This window comes from Scyliorhinus torazame, chromosome 16 (assembly GCF_047496885.1).
Source record: "Scyliorhinus torazame isolate Kashiwa2021f chromosome 16, sScyTor2.1, whole genome shotgun sequence".
Lineage (NCBI taxonomy): Eukaryota > Metazoa > Chordata > Chondrichthyes > Carcharhiniformes > Scyliorhinidae > Scyliorhinus > Scyliorhinus torazame.
The window spans coordinates 73,576,220-73,598,232 of record NC_092722.1 but is presented as its reverse complement, the minus strand read 5'-3'; the positions used below and the strand labels follow the sequence as shown (position 1 = coordinate 73,598,232).

The 22,013-nt window shown below is 51.1% G+C and overlaps 1 protein-coding gene across 5 annotated transcripts in view; it reads left to right on the top strand.

Annotated features, from left to right (window-relative positions):
* The window catches only part of LOC140392876 (pleckstrin homology domain-containing family G member 5-like), a 243,494-nt gene that overhangs the window by 50,888 nt on the left and 170,593 nt on the right, over nucleotides 1-22,013 (top strand). For 4 of the 5 annotated variants that reach the window (XM_072478627.1, XM_072478626.1, XM_072478623.1 and 1 more), the window contains exons 3-4: nucleotides 12,268-12,417; nucleotides 13,185-13,349. The exons of the other annotated variant lie outside the window; for it this stretch is intronic. In XM_072478627.1, coding sequence (XP_072334728.1) covers nucleotides 12,268-12,417; nucleotides 13,185-13,349 — 315 coding nt within the window. The remainder of the gene's footprint in view (nucleotides 1-12,267; nucleotides 12,418-13,184; nucleotides 13,350-22,013) is intronic. 5 annotated transcript variants of the gene reach the window in all.

Sequence of the window (22,013 nt, the reverse complement as noted above, 5' to 3'; positions counted from 1 at the left end):
CACTGTCCCCATCAAACACTTCCAGGACAGGTACAGCACGGGGTTAGATACAGAGTAAAGCTCCCTCTTCACTGTCCCCATCAAACACTCCCAGGACAGTTATAGCACAGGGTTAGATACAGAGTAAAGCTCGCTCTACACTGTCCCCCTCAAATACTCCCAGGACAGGTTCATGACGGGGTTAGATACAGAGTAAAACTTGCTCCACACTGTCCCCATCAAACACTCCCAGGACAGGTAGAGCACGGGGTTAGATACAGAGTAAAGCTCGCTCTACACTGTCCCCATCAAACACTCCCAGGACAGGTACAGCACGGGGTTAGATACAGAGTAAAGCTCCCTCTACACTGTCCCGATCAAACACTCCCAGGACAGTTACAGCACGGGGTTAGGTACTGAGTAAAGCTCCCTCTACACTGTCCCCATCAAACACTCCCAGGACAGGTACAGCATGGGGTTAGATACAGAGTAAAGCTCCCTCTACACGGTCCCCATCAAACACTCCCAGGACAGGTACAGCACGGGGTTAGATACAGAGTAAAGCTCCCTCTACTCTGTCCCCATCAAACACTCCCAGGACAGGTACAGCACGGGGTTAGATACAAAGTAAAGCTCCCTCTACACTGTCCCCATCAAACACTCCCAGGACAGGTATAGAACGGGGTTAGATACAGAGTAAAGCTCCCTCTACACTGTCCCCATCAAACATTCCCAGGACAGATACAGGACGGGGTTAGATACAGAGTAAAGCTCCCTCTACACTGTCCCCATCAAACACACCCAGGACACGTACAGCACGGGGTTAGATACAGAGTAAATCTCACTCCACACTGTCCCCATCAAACACTCCCAGGACAGGCACAGCACAGGGTTAGATACAGAGTAAATCTCCCTCCACACTGTCCCCATCAAACACTCCCAGGACAGGTTCAGCACGGGGTTAGATACAGAGTAAATCTCCCTCTACACTGTCTCCATCAAACACACCCAGGACAGGTACAGCACGGGGTTAGATACAGAGTAAAGCTCCCTCTACACTGTCCCCATCAAACACTCCCAGGACAGGTACAGCACGGGGTTAGATACAAAGTAAAGCTCCCTCTACACTGTCCCCATCAAACACTCCCAGGACAGGCACAGCACAGGGTTAGATACAGAGTAAATCTCCCTCCACATTGTCCCCATCAAACACTCCCAGGACAGGTTCAGCACGGGGTTAGATACAGAGTAAATCTCCCTCCACACTGTCCCCATCAAACACTCCCAGGACAGGTTCAGCACAGGGTTAGATACAGAGTAAATCTCCCTCTACACTGTCCCCATCAAACACACCCAGGACAGGTACAGCACGGGGTTAGATACAGAGTAAATCTCCCTCCACACTGTCCCCATCAAACACTCCCAGGACAGGTTCAGCACGGGGTTAGATACAGAGTAAATCTCCCTCCATACTGTCCCCATCAAACACTCCCAGGACAGGTTCAGCACGGGGTTAGATACAGAGTAAATCTCCCTCCACACCGTCCCCATCAAACACTCCCAGGACAGGTACAGCACGGGGTTAGATACAGAGTAAAGCTCCCTCTACACTGTCCCCATCAAACACTCCCAGGACAGGTACGTGGGGTTAGATACAGAGTAAAGCTCCCTCTACACTGTCCCCATCAAACACTTCCAGGACAGGTACAGCACGGGGTTAGATACAGAGTAAAGCTCCCTCTACACTGTCCCCATCAAACACTCCCAGGACAGTTATAGCACAGGGTTAGATACAGAGTAAAGCTCGCTCTACACTGTCCCCCTCAAATACTCCCAGGACAGGTTCATGACGGGGTTAGATACAGAGTAAAACTTGCTCCACACTGTCCCCATCAAACACTCCCAGGACAGGTAGAGCACGGGGTTAGAGACAGAGTAAAGCTCCCTCTACACTGTCCCCATCAAACACTCCCAGGACAGGTACAGCATGGGGTTAGATACAGAGTAAAGCTCCCTCTACACTGACCCCATCAAACACTCCCAGGACAGGTACAGCACGGGGTTAGATACAGAGTAAAGCTCCCTCAACACTGTCCCCATCAAACACTCCCAGGACAGGTACAGCACGGGGTTAGATACAGAGTAACGCTCCCTCTACACTGTCCCCATCAAACACTCACAGGACAGGTACAGCACGGGGTTAGATACAGAGTAACGCTCCCTCTACACTGTCCCCATCAAACACTCACAGGACAGGTACAGCACGGGGTTAGATACAGAGTAAAGCTCCCTCTACACTGTCCCCATCAAACACTCCCAGGACAGGTACAGCACGGGGTTAGATACAGAGTAAAGCTCGCTCTACACTGTCCCCATCAAACACTCCCAGGACAGGTAAAGCACGGGGTTAGATACAGAGTAAAGCTCGCTCTACACTGTCCCCATCAAACACTCCCAGGACAGGTACAGCACGGGGTGAGATACAGAGTAAAGCTCCCTCTACACTGACCCCATCAAACACGCCCAGGACAGGCACAGCACAGGGTTAGATACAGAGTAAAGCTCCCTCTACACTGTCCCCATCAAACACTCCCAGGACAGGTAGAGCACGGGGTTAGATACAGAATAAAGCTCGCTCTACACTGTCCCCATCAAACACTCCCAGGACAGGTACAGCACGGGGTTAGATACAGAGAAAAGCTCCCTCTACACTGTTGCCATCAAACACCCCCAGGACAGGGACAGCACGGGGTTAGATACAGAGTAAAGCTCCCTCTACACTGTCCCCATCAAACATTCCCAGGACAGGTACATCACAGGGTTAGATACAGAGTAAAGCTCCCTATACACTGTCCCCATCAAACACTTCCAGGACAGGTACAGCACAGGGTTAGATACAGAGTAAAGCTCCCTCTACACTGTCCCCATCAAACACCCCCAGGACAGGAACAGCACGGAGTTAGATACAGAGTAAAGCTCCCTCTACACTGTCCCCATCAAACACTCCCAGGACAGGTACAGCACGGGGTTAGATACAGAGTAAAGCTCCCTCTACACTGACCCCATCAAACACTCCCAGGACAGGCACAGCACAGGGTTAGATACAGAGTAAAGCTACCTCTACACTGACCCCATCAAACACTCCCAGGACAGGTACAGCATGGGGTTAGATACAGAGTAAAGCTCCCTCTACACTGACCCCATCAAAGACTCCCAGGACAGGTACAGCACGAGGTTAGATACAGAGTAAAGCTTGCTCTGCACTGTCCCCATCAAACATTCCCAGGACTGGTACAGCACGGGGTTAGATACAGAGTAAAGCTCGGTCTACACTGTCCCCATCAAACACTCCCAGGACAGGTACAGCACGGGGTTAGATACAGAGTAAAGCTCCCTCTACACTGACCCCATCAAACACTCCCAGGACAGGTACAGCACGGGGTTAGATACAGAGTAAAGCTCGCTCTACACTGTCCCCATCAAACACTCCCAGGACAGGTAAAGCACGGGGTTAGATACAGAGTAAAGCTCGCTCTACACTGTCCCCATCAAACACTCCCAGGACAGGTACAGCACGGGGTGAGATACAGAGTAAAGCTCCCTCTACACTGACCCCATCAAACACGCCCAGGACAGGCACAGCACAGGGTTAGATACAGAGTAAAGCTCCCTCTACACTGTCCCCATCAAACACTCCCAGGACAGGTAGAGCACGGGGTTAGATACAGAATAAAGCTTGCTCTACACTGTCCCCATCAAACACTCCCAGGACAGGTACAGCACGGGGTTAGATACAGAGAAAAGCTCCCTCTACACTGTTGCCATCAAACACCCCCAGGACAGGGACAGCACGGGGTTAGATACAGAGTAAAGCTCCCTCTACACTGTCCCCATCAAACATTCCCAGGACAGGTACATCACAGGGTTAGATACAGAGTAAAGCTCCCTATACACTGTCCCCATCAAACACTTCCAGGACAGGTACAGCACAGGGTTAGATACAGAGTAAAGCTCCCTCTACACTGTCCCCATCAAACACCCCCAGGACAGGAACAGCACGGAGTTAGATACAGAGTAAAGCTCCCTCTACACTGTCCCCATCAAACACTCCCAGGACAGGTACAGCACGGGGTTAGCTACAGAGTAAAGCTCCCTCTACACTGACCCCATCAAACACTCCCAGGACAGGTACAGCACGGGGTTAGATACTGAGTAAAGCTCGCTCTACACTGTCCCCATCAAACACTCCCAGGACAGGTACAGCAAGTTGTTAGATACAGAGTAAAGCTCCCTCTACTCTGACCCCATCAAACACACCCAGGACAGGCACAGCACAGGGTTAGATACAGAGTAAAGCTCCCTCTACACTGTCCCCATCAAACACTCCCAGGACAGGTACAGCACGGGGTTAGATACAGAGTAAAGCTCGCTCTGCACTGTCCCCATCAAACACTCCCAGGACAGGTACAGCACGGGGTTAGATACAGAGTAAAGCTCCCTCTACACTGACCCCATGAAACACACCCAGGACAGGCACAGCACAGGGTTAGATACAGAGTAAAGCTCCCTCTACACTGTCCCCATCAAACACTCCCAGGACAGGTACAGCACGGGGTGAGATACAGAGTAAAGCTCCCTCTACACTGACCCCATCAAACACGCCCAGGACAGGCACAGCACAGGGTTAGATACAGAGTAAAGCTCCCTCTACACTGTCCCCATCAAACACTCCCAGGACAGGTAGAGCACGGGGTTAGATACAGAATAAAGCTCGCTCTACACTGTCCCCATCAAACACTCCCAGGACAGGTACAGCACGGGGTTAGATACAGAGAAAAGCTCCCTCTACACTGTTGCCATCAAACACCCCCAGGACAGGGACAGCACGGGGTTAGATACAGAGTAAAGCTCCCTCTACACTGTCCCCATCAAACATTCCCAGGACAGGTACATCACAGGGTTAGATACAGAGTAAAGCTCCCTATACACTGTCCCCATCAAACACTTCCAGGACAGGTACAGCACAGGGTTAGATACAGAGTAAAGCTCCCTCTACACTGTCCCCATCAAACACCCCCAGGACAGGAACAGCACGGAGTTAGATACAGAGTAAAGCTCCCTCTACACTGTCCCCATCAAACACTCCCAGGACAGGTACAGCACGGGGTTAGATACAGAGTAAAGCTCCCTCTACACTGACCCCATCAAACACTCCCAGGACAGGCACAGCACAGGGTTAGATACAGAGTAAAGCTCCCTCTACACTGACCCCATCAAACACTCCCAGGACAGGTACAGCATGGGGTTAGATACAGAGTAAAGCTCCCTCTACACTGACCCCATCAAAGACTCCCAGGACAGGTACAGCACGAGGTTAGATACAGAGTAAATCTTGCTCTACACTGTCCCCATCAAACATTCCCAGGACTGGTACAGCACGGGGTTAGATACAGAGTAAAGCTCGCTCTACACTGTCCCCATCAAACACTCCCAGGACAGGTACAGCACGGGGTTAGATACAGAGTAAAGCTCCCTCTACACTGACCCCATCAAACACTCCCAGGACAGGTACAGCACGGGGTTAGATACAGAGTAAAGCTCGCTCTACACTGTCCCCATCAAACACTCCCAGGACAGGTAAAGCACGGGGTTAGATACAGAGTAAAGCTCGCTCTACACTGTCCCCATCAAACACTCCCAGGACAGGTACAGCACGGGGTGAGATACAGAGTAAAGCTCCCTCTACACTGACCCCATCAAACACGCCCAGGACAGGCACAGCACAGGGTTAGATACAGAGTAAAGCTCCCTCTACACTGTCCCCATCAAACACTCCCAGGACAGGTAGAGCACGGGGTTAGATACAGAATAAAGCTCGCTCTACACTGTCCCCATCAAACACTCCCAGGACAGGTACAGCACGGGGTTAGATACAGAGAAAAGCTCCCTCTACACTGTTGCCATCAAACACCCCCAGGACAGGGACAGCACGGGGTTAGATACAGAGTAAAGCTCCCTCTACACTGTCCCCATCAAACATTCCCAGGACAGGTACATCACAGGGTTAGATACAGAGTAAAGCTCCCTATACACTGTCCCCATCAAACACTTCCAGGACAGGTACAGCACAGGGTTAGATACAGAGTAAAGCTCCCTCTACACTGTCCCCATCAAACACCCCCAGGACAGGAACAGCACGGAGTTAGATACAGAGTAAAGCTCCCTCTACACTGTCCCCATCAAACACTCCCAGGACAGGTACAGCACGGGGTTAGCTACAGAGTAAAGCTCCCTCTACACTGACCCCATCAAACACTCCCAGGACAGGTACAGCACGGGGTTAGATACAGAGTAAAGCTCGCTCTACACTGTCCCCATCAAACACTCCCAGGACAGGTACAGCAAGTTGTTAGATACAGAGTAAAGCTCCCTCTACTCTGACCCCATCAAACACACCCAGGACAGGCACAGCACAGGGTTAGATACAGAGTAAAGCTCCCTCTACACTGTCCCCATCAAACACTCCCAGGACAGGTACAGCACGGGGTTAGATACAGAGTAAAGCTCGCTCTGCACTGTCCCCATCAAACACTCCCAGGACAGGTACAGCACGGGGTTAGATACAGAGTAAAGCTCCCTCTACACTGACCCCATGAAACACACCCAGGACAGGCACAGCACAGGGTTAGATACAGAGTAAAGCTCCCTCTACACTGTCCCCATCAAACACTCCCAGGACAGGTACAGCACGGGGTTAGATACAGAATAATGCTCCCTCTACACTGTCCCCATCAAACACTCACAGGACAGGTCCAGCACGGGGTTAGATAGAGAATAATGCTCCCTCTACACTGTCCCCATCAAACACTCCCAGGACAGGTACAGCACGGGGTTAGATACAGAGTAAAGCTCCCTCTACACTGTCCCCATCAAACACTCCCAGGACAGGTTCATCACGGGGTTAGATACAGAGTATAGCTTTCTCCACACTGTCCCCATCAAACACTCCCAGGACAGGTAGAGCACGGGGTTAGATACAGAGTAAAGCTCGCTCTACACTGTCCCCATCAAACACTTCCAGGACAGGTACAGCACGGGGTTAGATACAGAGTAAAGCTCCCTCTACACTGTCCCCATCAAACACTCCCAGGACAGTTATAGCACAGGGTTAGATACAGAGTAAAGCTCGCTCTACACTGTCCCCCTCAAATACTCCCAGGACAGGTTCATGACGGGGTTAGATACAGAGTAAAACTTGCTCCACACTGTCCCCATCAAACACTCCCAGGACAGGTAGAGCACGGGGTTAGATACAGAGTAAAGCTCGCTCTACACTGTCCCCATCAAACACTCCCAGGACAGGTACAGCACGGGGTTAGATACAGAGTAAAGCTCCCTCTACACTGTCCCGATCAAACACTCCCAGGACAGTTACAGCACGGGGTTAGGTACTGAGTAAAGCTCCCTCTACACTGTCCCCATCAAACACTCCCAGGACAGGTACAGCATGGGGTTAGATACAGAGTAAAGCTCCCTCTACACGGTCCCCATCAAACACTCCCAGGACAGGTACAGCACGGGGTTAGATACAGAGCAAAGCTCCCTCTACTCTGTCCCCATCAAACACTCCCAGGACAGGTACAGCACGGGGTTAGATACAAAGTAAAGCTCCCTCTACACTGTCCCCATCAAACACTCCCAGGACAGGTATAGAACGGGGTTAGATACAGAGTAAAGCTCCCTCTACACTGTCCCCATCAAACATTCCCAGGACAGATACAGGACGGGGTTAGATACAGAGTAAAGCTCCCTCTACACTGTCCCCATCAAACACACCCAGGACACGTACAGCACGGGGTTAGATACAGAGTAAATCTCACTCCACACTGTCCCCATCAAACACTCCCAGGACAGGCACAGCACAGGGTTAGATACAGAGTAAATCTCCCTCCACACTGTCCCCATCAAACACTCCCAGGACAGGTTCAGCACGGGGTTAGATACAGAGTAAATCTCCCTCTACACTGTCTCCATCAAACACACCCAGGACAGGTACAGCACGGGGTTAGATACAGAGTAAAGCTCCCTCTACACTGTCCCCATCAAACACTCCCAGGACAGGTACAGCACGGGGTTAGATACAAAGTAAAGCTCCCTCTACACTGTCCCCATCAAACACTCCCAGGACAGGCACAGCACAGGGTTAGATACAGAGTAAATCTCCCTCCACATTGTCCCCATCAAACACTCCCAGGACAGGTTCAGCACGGGGTTAGATACAGAGTAAATCTCCCTCCACACTGTCCCCATCAAACACTCCCAGGACAGGTTCAGCACAGGGTTAGATACAGAGTAAATCTCCCTCTACACTGTCCCCATCAAACACACCCAGGACAGGTACAGCACGGGGTTAGATACAGAGTAAATCTCCCTCCACACTGTCCCCATCAAACACTCCCAGGACAGGTTCAGCACGGGGTTAGATACAGAGTAAATCTCCCTCCATACTGTCCCCATCAAACACTCCCAGGACAGGTTCAGCACGGGGTTAGATACAGAGTAAATCTCCCTCCACACCGTCCCCATCAAACACTCCCAGGACAGGTACAGCACGGGGTTAGATACAGAGTAAAGCTCCCTCTACACTGTCCCCATCAAACACTCCCAGGACAGGTACGTGGGGTTAGATACAGAGTAAATCTCCCTCTACACTGTCCCCATCAAACACTTCCAGGACAGGTACAGCACGGGGTTAGATACAGAGTAAAGCTCCCTCTACACTGTCCCCATCAAACACTCCCAGGACAGTTATAGCACAGGGTTAGATACAGAGTAAAGCTCGCTCTACACTGTCCCCCTCAAATACTCCCAGGACAGGTTCATGACGGGGTTAGATACAGAGTAAAACTTGCTCCACACTGTCCCCATCAAACACTCCCAGGACAGGTAGAGCACGGGGTTAGAGACAGAGTAAAGCTCCCTCTACACTGTTCCCATCAAACACTCCCAGGACAGGTACAGCATGGGGTTAGATACAGAGTAAAGCTCCCTCTACACTGACCCCATCAAACACTCCCAGGACAGATACAGCACGGGGTTAGATACAGAGTAAAGCTCCCTCAACACTGTCCCCATCAAACACTCCCAGGACAGGTACAGCACGGGGTTAGATACAGAGTAACGCTCCCTCTACACTGTCCCCATCAAACACTCACAGGACAGGTACAGCACGGGGTTAGATACAGAGTAACGCTCCCTCTACACTGTCCCCATCAAACACTCACAGGACAGGTAGAGCACGGGGTTAGAGACAGAGTAAAGCTCCCTCTACACTGTCCCCATCAAACACTCACAGGACAGGTAGAGCACGGGGTTAGAGACAGAGTAAAGCTCCCTCTACACTGTCCCCATCAAACACTCACAGGACAGGTAGAGCACGGGGTTAGAGACAGAGTAAAGCTCCCTCTACACTGTCCCCATCAAACACTCACAGGACAGGTAGAGCACGGGGTTAGAGACAGAGTAAAGCTCCCTCTACACTGTCCCCATCAAACACTCACAGGACAGGTAGAGCACGGGGTTAGAGACAGAGTAAAGCTCCCTCTACACTGTCCCCATCAAACACTCACAGGACAGGTAGAGCACGGGGTTAGACACAGAGTAAAGCTCCCTCCACACTGTCCCCGTTAGACTGACCCAGGACAGGTACAGCACGGGGTTAGATACAGAGTAAAGCTCCCTCTACACTGTCCCCGTTAGACTGACCCAGGACAGGGACAGCACGGGGTTAGATACAGAGTAAAGCTCCCTCCACACTGTCCCCGTTAGACTGACCCAGGACAGGTACAGCACGGGGTTAGATACAGAGTAAAGCTCCCTCCACACTGTCCCCGTTAGACTGACCCAGGACAGGTACAGCACGGGGTTAGATACAGAGTAAAGCTCCCTCCACACTGTCCCCGTTAGACTGACCCAGGACAGGTGCAGCACAGGTGATGGATGCCACTCGGGTGATTGCTTTGAATGAGTTCACACTCGGGTTGTTTAATTCTGATGCTTTCGTCCTGGGCTAGTTTCCTGATTCTTCGTTTGAAACCTGCTATTTTGAGAGACTATATTCAGCCGATGTTCACCTTGATAAATCCATTTATCAATCTGTTCTCGGCTTTGCATGAACGACCATCCTGAAATCTTAATCTCCTGAATTTGGTGCCAAAGGTCGTGGTCTTGTCCCTGACATAATTATTTTGTTTTTTTGGGGGTGACTATCGTGGCCTCGTTTTGAGCAGTCAAAGCCTTTATCGAATCTAATCTTCCTCACCCTGATAAATCCGGGTCAAATAATTGTTTTCCATCGTCAGGAGCTCAGTCAGTGCCCAAAATCGTCTTCATTTGGAGAATGTATGTGTAACTGGGAGGCGATGGGTGACAGGGTTAATCACCCTCCTCTGATAGGGAAACGGTGTGCCTGAACTCTCACTGAGACTTTGAAGAAGTTTCAATCTGCCCAGCTCATTTAGATTCCTGGCAAGGGCGTGTAACTGGGATGTTTCTACGTCTTGGTTGGTATCCATGGAGACGTATAGATTTTTCTGTATGATTACAATCCTGACACAGCACGTAGATTGGCATTTCCAACCAATTTAGATTCAAAATCTCCAATTCAAAATTATGTTATTAATTCACCAATTGTCTCCCAGTGTGAGCGAAATGTTCCCCAGTGACCCCTGACTTAGGGAGTCGGGTGAATCAGTCCGGGTTCCTGCTCCTGATCCCTGTCCAGTGACCCCAGGCTTAGGGAGGAGGTGAATCAGCCCGGGTTCCTGCTCCTGGTCCCTGTCTAGTGACCCTGGGTTAGGGAGGGAGTGAATCAGTCCAGGTTCCTGCTCCTGATCCCTGTCCAGTGACCCCTGGGTTAGGGAGGGAGTGAATCAGCCCGGGTTCCTGCTCCTGATCCCTGTCCAGTGACCCTGGGTTAGGGAGGGGGTGAATCACTCCAGGTTCCTGCTCCTGATCCCTGTCCAGTGGCCCCTGGGTTGGGGAGGGGGAGTGAATCAGCCCGGGTTCCTGCTCCTGATCCCTGTTCAGTGACACTGGGTTAGGGAGGGGGTGAATCATCAGTCCGGGTTCCTGCTCCTGCTCCTTGTCCAGTGACCCTGGGTTAGGGAGGGGGTGAATCATCCTGGGTTCCTGCTCCTGATCCCTTTCCAGTGACCCTGGGTTAGGGAGGGGGGTGAATCAGCCCGGGTTCCTGCTCCTGATCCCTGTCCAGTGACCCTGGGTTAGGGAGGGGGGTGAATCATCCCGGGTTCCTGCTCCTGATCCCTGTCCAGTGACCCTGGGTTAGGGAGGGGGGTGAATCATCCCGGGTTCCTGCTCCTGATCCCTGTCCAGTGACCCCTGGGTTAGGGAGGGAGTGAATCAGCCCGGGTTCCTGCTCCTGATCCCTGTCCAGTGACCCTGGGTTAGGGAGGGGGTGAATCAGCCCGGGTTCCTGCTCCTGATCCCAGTCCAGTGACCCTGGGTTAGGGAGGGGTTGAATCAACCCGGATTCCTGCTCCTGATCCCTGTCACCTCTGGATTAGGGGGTGGGTGGTGAATCTGACTGGGTTACACACATCGGGCATTTGGTGATATGCATCACTGTAAATACACAAGGGGTTAATGTAAATACACTACAACTACGTAAACACTATAGGGAGCACCAGAGACATCATGACATGCAGACATACAGCTAATGAACACTTAGAATAGGACACGACCAATGGTCAGTCAAGACACCCAGAGGTGACACTACCACCAGGGGGCAACCCATATTAAAGGACAGGGCTCACATGCTCTTTCTCTTTCCACAGTTGACACTCAGGGAGAGGCACAGGGGCAGACCGGAAGCATCATACCCACCGCATGGCTTAGAGCAGACTGGTTAGTTAGACTGAGTTACTATAGCAAGATTAGCAGGAGAGTCAAACTCAAGTAGGAGAATTGTTAACTGTTCAATGAATGTGTTAAACCTATCTCCAAGTCTGAACCTTCCTTTGTCAGAGCATACATCAAGGAAGCAGCTTATGCTACATGAAGAAACGTAACACAACAGGGCAGGCCGATCCCCTATCGCGGGGATGGAGGGGGATGGGAGGGGGGGGGGGGCGGGGGGTGACGATGGGAGGGGTGGTGGTGATGGGAGGGGGTGGTAGGGGGGGATGAACCCTCTCTCTCAGCTCCACCCCATGCCCTGACTCTGTGACCCAGTGGCTCATCTATCTTTGATGCTCTGCTTTCTTGAAGGCCAAGAAAACGAAGAAGAATGTTCCCGAATATGTGACTCTCTCTAGATACCAGCCCCCGAACAGTGTGCTGCTGGGGGCCGATACGATCGCTGATAACAGACCACGAACGCGTCTCAGCGCCATATTTAATTCCACGTCAGTCAACAAGGTAATACACAACTTCCGTCCACTAAACTCCTTCTGAAACCCTCCTCCCTGCCCTCGTTACCTCCGGACTCGACTGCTCCCAATGCACTCCATATTCCTGAGCTCTTCTGAAACTCTGCTAGCCTCCCATTCCCCTCCTGAGACCAAACTCAGACCCAGCCCCATTCACCCATCAGCCGAAAGCGGAGGGACAAGAATTCTTCGAGTGTGTTGAGAAAAATGATCCCCTGTCCAATGAGAGAAGAGGCGTCGCTGAGACTGACTTTGTGGTATGAGGGGGTCTGAGTGTGTCAACTGTCATTGAGAGGATATTTAGGAAATAGTGATCATTGTATCAAAAATTTTAAGTTGACCCTGGAGCAGAACGAAGAACAATCCAGCGTAGGCACAGGAGAAGGTTGTTCTCCACATCCATCTCAAGCCTGTTATACAGGAACAGGAGAAGGTGCATTCAGCCCCTCTCGAGCCTGTTATACAGGAACAGGAGGAGGTGCATTCAGCCCCTCTAGAGCCTGTTACACAGGAACACGAGGAGGCCCATTCAGCCCCTCTCGAGCCTGTTACACAGGAACACGAGGAGGCCCATTCAGCTCCTCTGAAGCCTGATACAGTGGAACAGGAGGAGGCCCATTCATCCCCTCTCAAGGCTGTTACACAGGAACAGGAGGTGGCAATTCAGCACATGGGTCTCCTGCTGGGAGGAAGCAACCCTGATAATTTCTGGATGTTTGAGTTTGATCAGTTACCAATGTTGACCTGTCCGCTTAGGAATCTGAGAAAGTGGAGGAGTTGTACCAGAAGTTGTCTGAGTTCAGCCTGTTCGGTCTGCCGCGACTGGCCGAAAACCTGCGGGATGACTGGGAGATCCGCGAGGGGGAGGAGTCCAGAATCCATCTCCAGAACTCGTGGAGGGACATCGTCAAAGGGCATGAGGTGAGAGGCTGCTGGGCCCAGGAAGGCTGCACAATTTATACACACACATCTCAACCCTTCTGATGCACCCTTGCTTTGCTGAAGGATCAGTTAATCTATAAGTGATGGGGAACGAGTCGGTGTATTATTTGTTGCCTCCCTCTCTCTGTCATTCTTTCTGTTCCACTCTCTCTCTCTCTCTGTCTTTGTATGCCTGTCTCTCTCTCTCTCTCTCCCTCACTATCTCCCATCTGTCTCTCTCTCTGTCAGTCTCACTCTCTCTCTCTCTGTCTGTCTCTCTGTCTGCCTCTTTCCCTGTCTCTTTATGTCTCTCTGTCTCTCAGTCTCTCTCTCTCTCTCTGTCTCTCTCTGTCTCTCTCTCTCCTTCACTCTCTGTCTGCCTCTCTGCCTCTCTTCGAATCTATCTCTCCCTCCATCTCTCTCTCTGTCTGTCTATGCCTCTCTGTCCCTTTCTCTCCCTCTTCTCTCCCTCTCTGTCTGACTCTCGCTCTTTCTCTCTCTGTCTGTCTCTTTGTCTTGCTCCGTCTCTCTCACTGTCTCTCTCGCTTTGTCTCTCTGTCTCTGTATCTCTCTGTCTCTCTCTTTCTGCCTCTTTCTGTCTCTCTCTCACTCTGACACTCTATGTCTCTCTCTGTGTCTCTCTCTCTCACTCACTCTCTCTGTCTGTCTGTCTCTCCCTGTCTCTCTACCTCCCTGTCTCTTTCTCTCTGTCCCTCTCTGTTTGCCTCCCTCCAATGTCTCTCTCTGACTCTCTCCCTCTCCCTCTCTCCCTCTCTCTCTGTCCCTCTCTCTCTCTCTCTCTCTCTCCCTGGGCGGGATTCTCTCAGCCCGTGGCCAGGCCGGAGAATCCCCGCGATTGGGCTACTCCGCCCCAACGCCAGCGCCCGATTCCCCGCAGAGCGGAGAATCGGCGCCATTGGTGCGGCGCCGGTGGCGGCCCGCTCTACGCGGGCGGCCCCCCGATTCTCGGGCCGGGATGGGCCGAGCGGCCATCGTGGAAACACTGAGTCCCGCCAGGGCCGCCCACACCTGCTCTCAGCCGGCGGGAACTCAGCGTGGAAGAGTCGGGTGGTTGCCTGTGGGGGGGGGGGGGGGGGCGCCGACACCGGGTGGGGCCTCTGATGCAGCCTGGCCCGCGATCGTGGGGTCGGCCTCTCTGGCTGAGGGACTCATTTCCTACGCGCCGGACCCTGTAATCCTGCGCCATGTTGCGTTGGGGCCGGCGCATTGAAGGAGGCCAATGCGCATGTGCGCGTTGGTGCCGGCGCCACTGCGCATGCCCGGATCCCGCGGCACCCAGTCTGCGCCGAGATCGGCAGAAATAGTCCTGGCATCGGCCCGTTCACGTCGTCATAAAACACAACGCTGTTTACGACAGCATGGACACTCTGCCGCGGGATGGGAGAATCCCGCGTCCTATCTCTGTTACGTTCTAGTGGTTGCAATGATTGAGTCAGTGCACCACAGAATGTCTAGTTCATGATTAGTTAAGATTTATTATATTACAATAACGTGGGTAGGAAGCAATACTAATACTGGTAATTGTCATGTGAGAGTACCTTTAAGAAATGGGTGTTTATTACTGCAGTGATGTCAGAGAGTGGGTGGAGCTGGGCTGTCTGTCAGCTTTTTACTTTTGTGTTAGGCTGTTTGCTGCAGGATGTGTTTCAGTTTTGTTTTCAGTGTTGGTACTGAAGCCAGACAGAGCAGGTGTACTGTTGATCTCTCTGCCATCGAAAGACTATCTCTTGATAAGTTGATGAATTCAGAATTATAAATGTTTTCAGTAGTGACTTTAACCTGATGTGCTTCTGTTGAAGGTTTTGTTTTTAAGTTGTATGGATGTTAAAAGGAAAGCTTAAAGGATTACTGAGTGTTGTAGTCTTTGGGGGTTGTATTTGAATTGATGGTTGCTAAGATGTTCACTGTATGTTTTAAAAAGGTTAAGTTGAGTTCATAGAATAATCATTGTTTTGCTTTAAAAAATACTTTTCCATTTCTGCTGCACCACACCTGTAGAGTGGGCCGTGTGCTCCCCATACCACTATCTAGTAAAAGTTGTGGGCCAGGTGAACTCCACGATACATGGTTCTCTAAACCCTGGCCCATAACACTAACAAACTGTAAACTGTTAACAACTAGAATACGGGAGCTAATACTAAACACAACTATCCAAGACGACTCATAATTCAGACACCCCGAGGTTGCAGTGTCACCTGGTGTAGTTCTACTTCCACCTGCTGGTTGGAGGTCTAACATATTAACATGCAGTATTGCTTATACATATGCTTACATTTTCTCCCTGTCTCTCTCTCTGCCTCACTGTCTCTCTCTCTTTGTCTCTCTCTCTATCTCTTTCGGTCACTCTCTCTGTCTCTCTCACTCTGCATACGTGCCTCTCTGTCTCTGTCCCTCTGTCTCTCTCTCTCACTCTGACTCTCTATGTCTCTCTCTGTCTGTCTCTCTCTCATTCACTCTCTGCCTCTGTGTCTCTCACCATCTCTCTCTATTTCTCTCTCTCTCTCTCTCCCTGTCTCTCTCTCTCCCATTGTCTCTAATTTGTCTCTCTCTCTGTCTCTCTCCCTCGATCTCTGTTGTATTATGCTGCTTCGGATAACACAGGCTGCTACTTGATGCAGTCTTAACTAAAGGATGCTCCAGACTCTGAAATGTGTTACAACGTGTTTATTGAACAATTCACACAGTTCTCAAATAAGTTCGACTCTCTACTAATCTAACTGTAGTAACTCAGTCTAACTGTACCAGCTTGCTCTAAGCCACGTGCTGGGGTGTGATGCTGCTGATCAACCCTGTCTAACTCTCTAGATGTCTGTCTGTGGAAAGAGGCAGGGTGTGAGTGCCTCATCCCTTTTATAGTGTTTATGTCATGCCCCCTTGTGGTGATGCCACCTCTGAGTGTCCTGACTGCCCATTGGTTGTGTCCTATTCATTGGTTGCATGTTTGCATATCATGACATCTCCCCTTTTTTTTTAGATGTATATACATGTGAATGTGTCTGTCTAATGTGACTGACTGAGAAATACAGAACAGAACAAACAAAACAAATGTTCATAAGTCCAGTCTCTGAGGCTTGCGTCTGATCCTCGTCGACCGCCGGAGAGGTGGTGGAGGGGATGACGGTGTTTTGACAGGCGAGTGGGAGGCACAACTGGTGGCCTCGTGGTTCGAGGTGTCTGGAGGTGGAAATTCGACATGTGGAAATGGAGGGGACAGTGGTTGTGGGTAAGCAACTTTTCGCAGTGCCCTTCGATTCCTTCGCACAATGGAGCCATCAACCAGACGTATAACATAGGATCTGGGCACGGCCTTTCGAACAACGACAGCCGGAGCAGACTGTCATGATATTCAAACACACACATCATGATAGACACACCAACAGACAAATCAGAACACACAACACCACAACCAATGACAGAAAGATATAAAAGCACAGACACAACCCCTGGTGGTCAGGAAGAGCGGCAGAGGAGAACCAGGACACAGCTATTGCCGGGGACACTCAGGGAGACAGCACGTGCAGAGTGTCCAGTACGAACTGTATTATAAGAGTTATAATAAAATAGAGTTGTACCACATACAACTGTGTTGGCTCATCTGTGCACCAGAGCACCCAACACCACATGGTACAGGAGTGGATCGATACCTGCCGGCATACATCCAGTGTACAGAGACAACCAGCAGTGCCCAGACATGATGTACGAGCTCCCGGTTCCGCAGGCGCTCCAGTGCGACGGCGACCTCCACGAAAACTGGCGGCGATTCCGGCAAATGTTCGAGATGTTCCTGGCGGCAGCTCAACTCCAAGACCTGGATGATAGCGAAAAAATTGAATTTCTCCTCATCGTCGCCGGTGCAAGGGCAAGAGCAATGTTCAGAAGGTTCAGGTTCTTCAGGAGGCAGCAAAGGCACGATTACCAGGCAGTCATGGGCAAATTCGCCAAGTACTGTGAAGAATACGCAATCCAATGGGGACTTAAAGGTAAGAAAAGCTGCAGTACTCACCTCGTGGCTGGGATCCCGGAGCCCGAGGTCCCGGGCCTGAGAAAAGGCTGGGTCGAGGTCGGCGGCCATCTTGCTAAAGGTATAACGCTAGCACAGTTGCGCGAGAAGTGCGCAGAACCGGAAGTTTCGTTTGCGCATGCGCAATATGGTGCGCATGCGCAGTTAAGAAAACGGCCATCGGTAAAGGAACAGCGATCTGAGCATGCGCAGTCGCTTCCTACGTGCTACATACCGAGCGTCAGGGTGTCAGAGGCCCCAGACTGCACCAATTTAAAAGGGAAACGTCCCAAATCCAATTTAAAAGGGAAACGTCCCAAATCAAAAAAACAAAAATCTGTTAAAGCTGTAAAACAACCTTCCTTCACCTGGAATGACAGCACAGTGCCGCAAATTGACCCAGGAGATGAATTTAACCTCCGAAGAACCCTCCGACAAGCAGTTACCTACGCACAAGCCGATGATTCCGACCTTGAATACTTCGATGACGATTTTTACAGTGTTTCCGGACCTCGCGAGCCCAATGATAGCTCCGTGGTCCTATACGACTATGACTCGGACGAACCTTTCGTGTTGCACATTGGCGGCCCCCATATTGAATCCGACGCAGATGCGGATTCATTTTTCGGATTTGAGGATCTTCAACCCAGCAGATATGACGTTCCAACTTATCAGTACCGAATGATGCTGCAGCCTGACATTACCAGACAGGGAGCGGTGCAAGCACACGGAGAGTGCCCTGCTGCCACACAGAGCGTGGTCCACGTCCCGCTCAACGTTCCCGACTCTATGAAAGAAGACATGCAAGACTCCAGAGTGCAGTCCTCGCATGAACCAGAAGTGACTCCAGTGTCACAAGCTTCCACAGCAAGCTCGTGGACAGCCTCCACGATAGAAGCAACGCAAGACTCCAGAGCGCAGTCCTTGCACGAACAAGAAGTGACTCCAGTGTCACAAGTCTCCACAGAGAGCTCGTGGACAGCCTCCACGATAGAAGCAACGCAAGACTCCAGAGCGCAGTCCTTGCACGAACAAGAAGTGACTCCAGTGTCACAAGCCTCCACAGAGAGCTCGTGGACGGACTCCACGATGGAAGGAACGCAAGACTCCAGAGCGCAGTCCTTGCAGGAACAAGACCATGAGGGTCTAGCAACCTCTCCTGACCAACCAGCGGCAGACGATGCAAGTCTGCCATGCTCCCGTGAACAGCAAAAAGGCTATAACAGCCTACCATGCTCCACTACACAGCAGCATGACCATGACGGTCTCTCACGCTACAATAAAGGGCACAGCGCTGAAGACTGTTCAAGCCCAACTGAAGACAAGCCAAAGGAATCGCCTCGTCCAAGCCCGAAGAAAAAAGGTTTATGCGCTGACCTTCAGGATCATTGTAGCCGAACAGAGATCAATAATGCAGCACGGCCACAGAAGGATGCTGAGGATTTGCTAACAAAATTAATTGTATGTTTAACTTGCAAGGAGCAGACTGAGAATTGCCAGTGTTTTAGTACGGATCGAAAAAATGGACAAGACATTAATCCTCAGGTAATGGAAATAACACAACCTGAATCATATCTACAGCAGGGACAAATGTCTCCCTTCAATACAATACCGCAAAATCCCAACTTCGGAGACCAGCAGTTAGTCAGTAATGACTCTTCAAACCTGGAGGGGAACATTAATTGCATTGAACCTATACACACTCCACTGATTATTGAGCAGAACATTGGAGCAAGAATCCTGAGGACACCGACATCGAGTAGCCAGATAACGAATTTAACACCCACAGCAGTTTCAAGTGAACCAAGTGTGCTTTCCACTAATGATGAAGATGCAGATAAGGTCGACCCGAGTATCCATTGTACCACACTAACCCCAGTGCTTAAGCAGTTATGTATGGGGAGTATAATGTGGGCAATTGAGAACAGTAAAAAAGAGACTGTGACCATGCCAGTCCCAGCAAAATCAGACCCAGAGACCATGAAGGCATGTACATCAAACAAAGTTACATATGAGGTACCTGAGAAGAAAAGTGAAACGGAATGTTCTTTGGAAAATGGTACAATGTCGATAGAAACAGTGGATACTATATTCGAGACCATACATATGGGAGAATTTGGGGGTAATAAACAAGGTTCTGCAATGTCTGGGGGAAGATTTAAAGTTCCAAAGAAGAAAAGCCCAAATGAAGGACAATGGCAAGACAATGACAGTCCACCGACATGGTGTGCACCACCAGATGAAAACTCTGACAATTTACCCAACCCTAGTGAACAGCAAGCTGCTAATGACGATCTATCCACGGGATGTGAGACGAGTGACGACAGCATCCCACTTCCCATGCAAAAGGTGCAAGGTGACAGACCTCGCCTAGTGCGTACCGAGGCACTCAACGATCACGGTGGGACCACTGACGACTGCGGTGGCGGCGCACCGCTTCCACCCTCGATGGCTCGAGCCTCTCCACTGGTTGGTGCATTCCTGCATGTTCCGACTCCAGAAGTGCAGCTTCAGGGAATCTCGGCTGCCTCCAGTGAACCTGTTGGGACTCCGGACGGGGGGCATCGACGGAAGGCAGACCGGACTCCAGATGGGGAGCAGCCAAGCGCCGACTCTGATCTGCGCACGCCAGACCTTGCTCTGGACGGGCGGTGTCGCGGCCTCGGTGATGGCACGCTCAGGGTGACGGCAGATGCCACGGCGACAGGGAATGGATCGCGTGGCAGTCCCACTGGGTCGGCAGTGGCAACCAGCACCGGCGGTCCAAGATGGACACACCAACTCGCGCCAGCGCCAGACGTTGATGCGAGCAACAATTCTCTCTCCAAGGCGACATGCTTCGACGTTTCTCTGCGGAGTCGCCCTTCCGGCACAGCAGGTGGCCGGAACCAGCGTACACGGTCTTGGCCAACTTCCACATCTGGCACAGTCATCGCCTTGCATGATATTAGTGATGGTGCTACTTCGATGGCAACGACCCATCGGCTACAAGATGCCGTCCACCACAAACATAAAAAGAAAACAGACTCCACCTTGTTCCTGGCATGCAGGGCGGATGGATTGGTGCGTAGGCGCAATCAGCGGGCTCTGTGCCGCCTTCCACGCTCGCAACTGCACCGTACGCACACGCCGGATCCTCCACTGGTTCCCAAGGATGACTTCGTGGAGATGCCACGGATCATGCCCCTTCCATCGCCACCACAACCAAACCACAGCCAGGGCACCACTAACAAAGATGTTGAATGTTGTATTTGCAAGAATGAAAAAAACCAAGCACTGCATGAAGTACAACAAATGGTAAAGTAGAGACTTCGGCAACAGCATCACCTCCAACAGTCCAAGGTGAACCAGTGTGACCCCAAATCTCCACAGCTGAACCGGCTTGAGGACCAGCCCATTCTTGAGGCGGTCACCCATTAGACTGGACTTATAACGCTGTTAATACGTTCAAAAAGTCAAACACTTCTGTATTATAACCTGTTGTTGTTTATTGTTCCAGATATCGTCTGACCGGACCAATGTTCAAGTTTTTTTTTCTCTCGCATCCAAGTTTTGTTATGGTACAACCTTGTTAGTGTGACGCACCCAACATCGCCCCATGTAAATAGTTACGTCATAAACACACGCTGTACACAACACAAACGCACACTCTTAGATGCACTCACGACACAATTGTATTTATAACCACGTAGGCACTTGTCTTTGTAAAAAAGGGGGATGTCATGATATTCAAACACACACATCATGATAGACACACCAACAGACAAATCAGAACACACAACACCACAACCAATGACAGAAAGATATAAAAGCACAGACACAACCCCTGGTGGTCAGGAAGAGCGGCAGAGGAGAACCAGGACACAGCTATTGCCGGGGACACTCAGGGAGACAGCACGTGCAGAGTGTCCAGTACGAACTGTATTATAAGAGTTAAAATAAAATAGAGTTGTACCACATACAACTGTGTTGGCTCATCTGTGCACCAGAGCACCCAACACCACACAGACCACCCACCACCCGGTATCTTGATCCTGACCGTGTCTGCCGGGGATAGCACGCCCAGATCGGTGGCATGTGCGTCATAGCCCTGCTTCTGGCTGTCGTGAAGCTGCTGCATCTTCTGCAGCACCGGAAGGTGTTCAAGGTTGGGCAGGTGTATGGCTGGAAGCATCGTCCGCAGGTCCCTGTTCATCAGCAGTTGAGCTGGCAAGATGCCAGTGGACAAGGGAGTCGCCCAGTAAGTAGTGCAAGGTGTATGTCGGAAGCGGAGCCCGAGGCCTTGCGGATGAGCTGCTTAACGATGTGCACCCCCTTTTTCGACTTTGCCATTGGACTGCGGATAGTGCGGACTGGAGGTGACATGCCTGAAATTGTAGCTCTTGGCAAACGTGGACCATTCCCGACTGTGGAAGCACGGGCCATTGTCGCTCATGACGGTGTTCGGGATGCCATGCCGTGTGAATGTCTGTTTACACGCTTTGATGACGGTCCGTGAGGTGTGGTCTGGCAGCTTCAGCACCTCAGGATAGTTCAAAAAATAATCAATGATTAAGATATAGTCGCGACAATTCGCGTGGAATAGGTCAATGCCAACCTTGGACCACGGAGAGGTCTCTAGGTCATGTGGTTGGAGCGTCTCC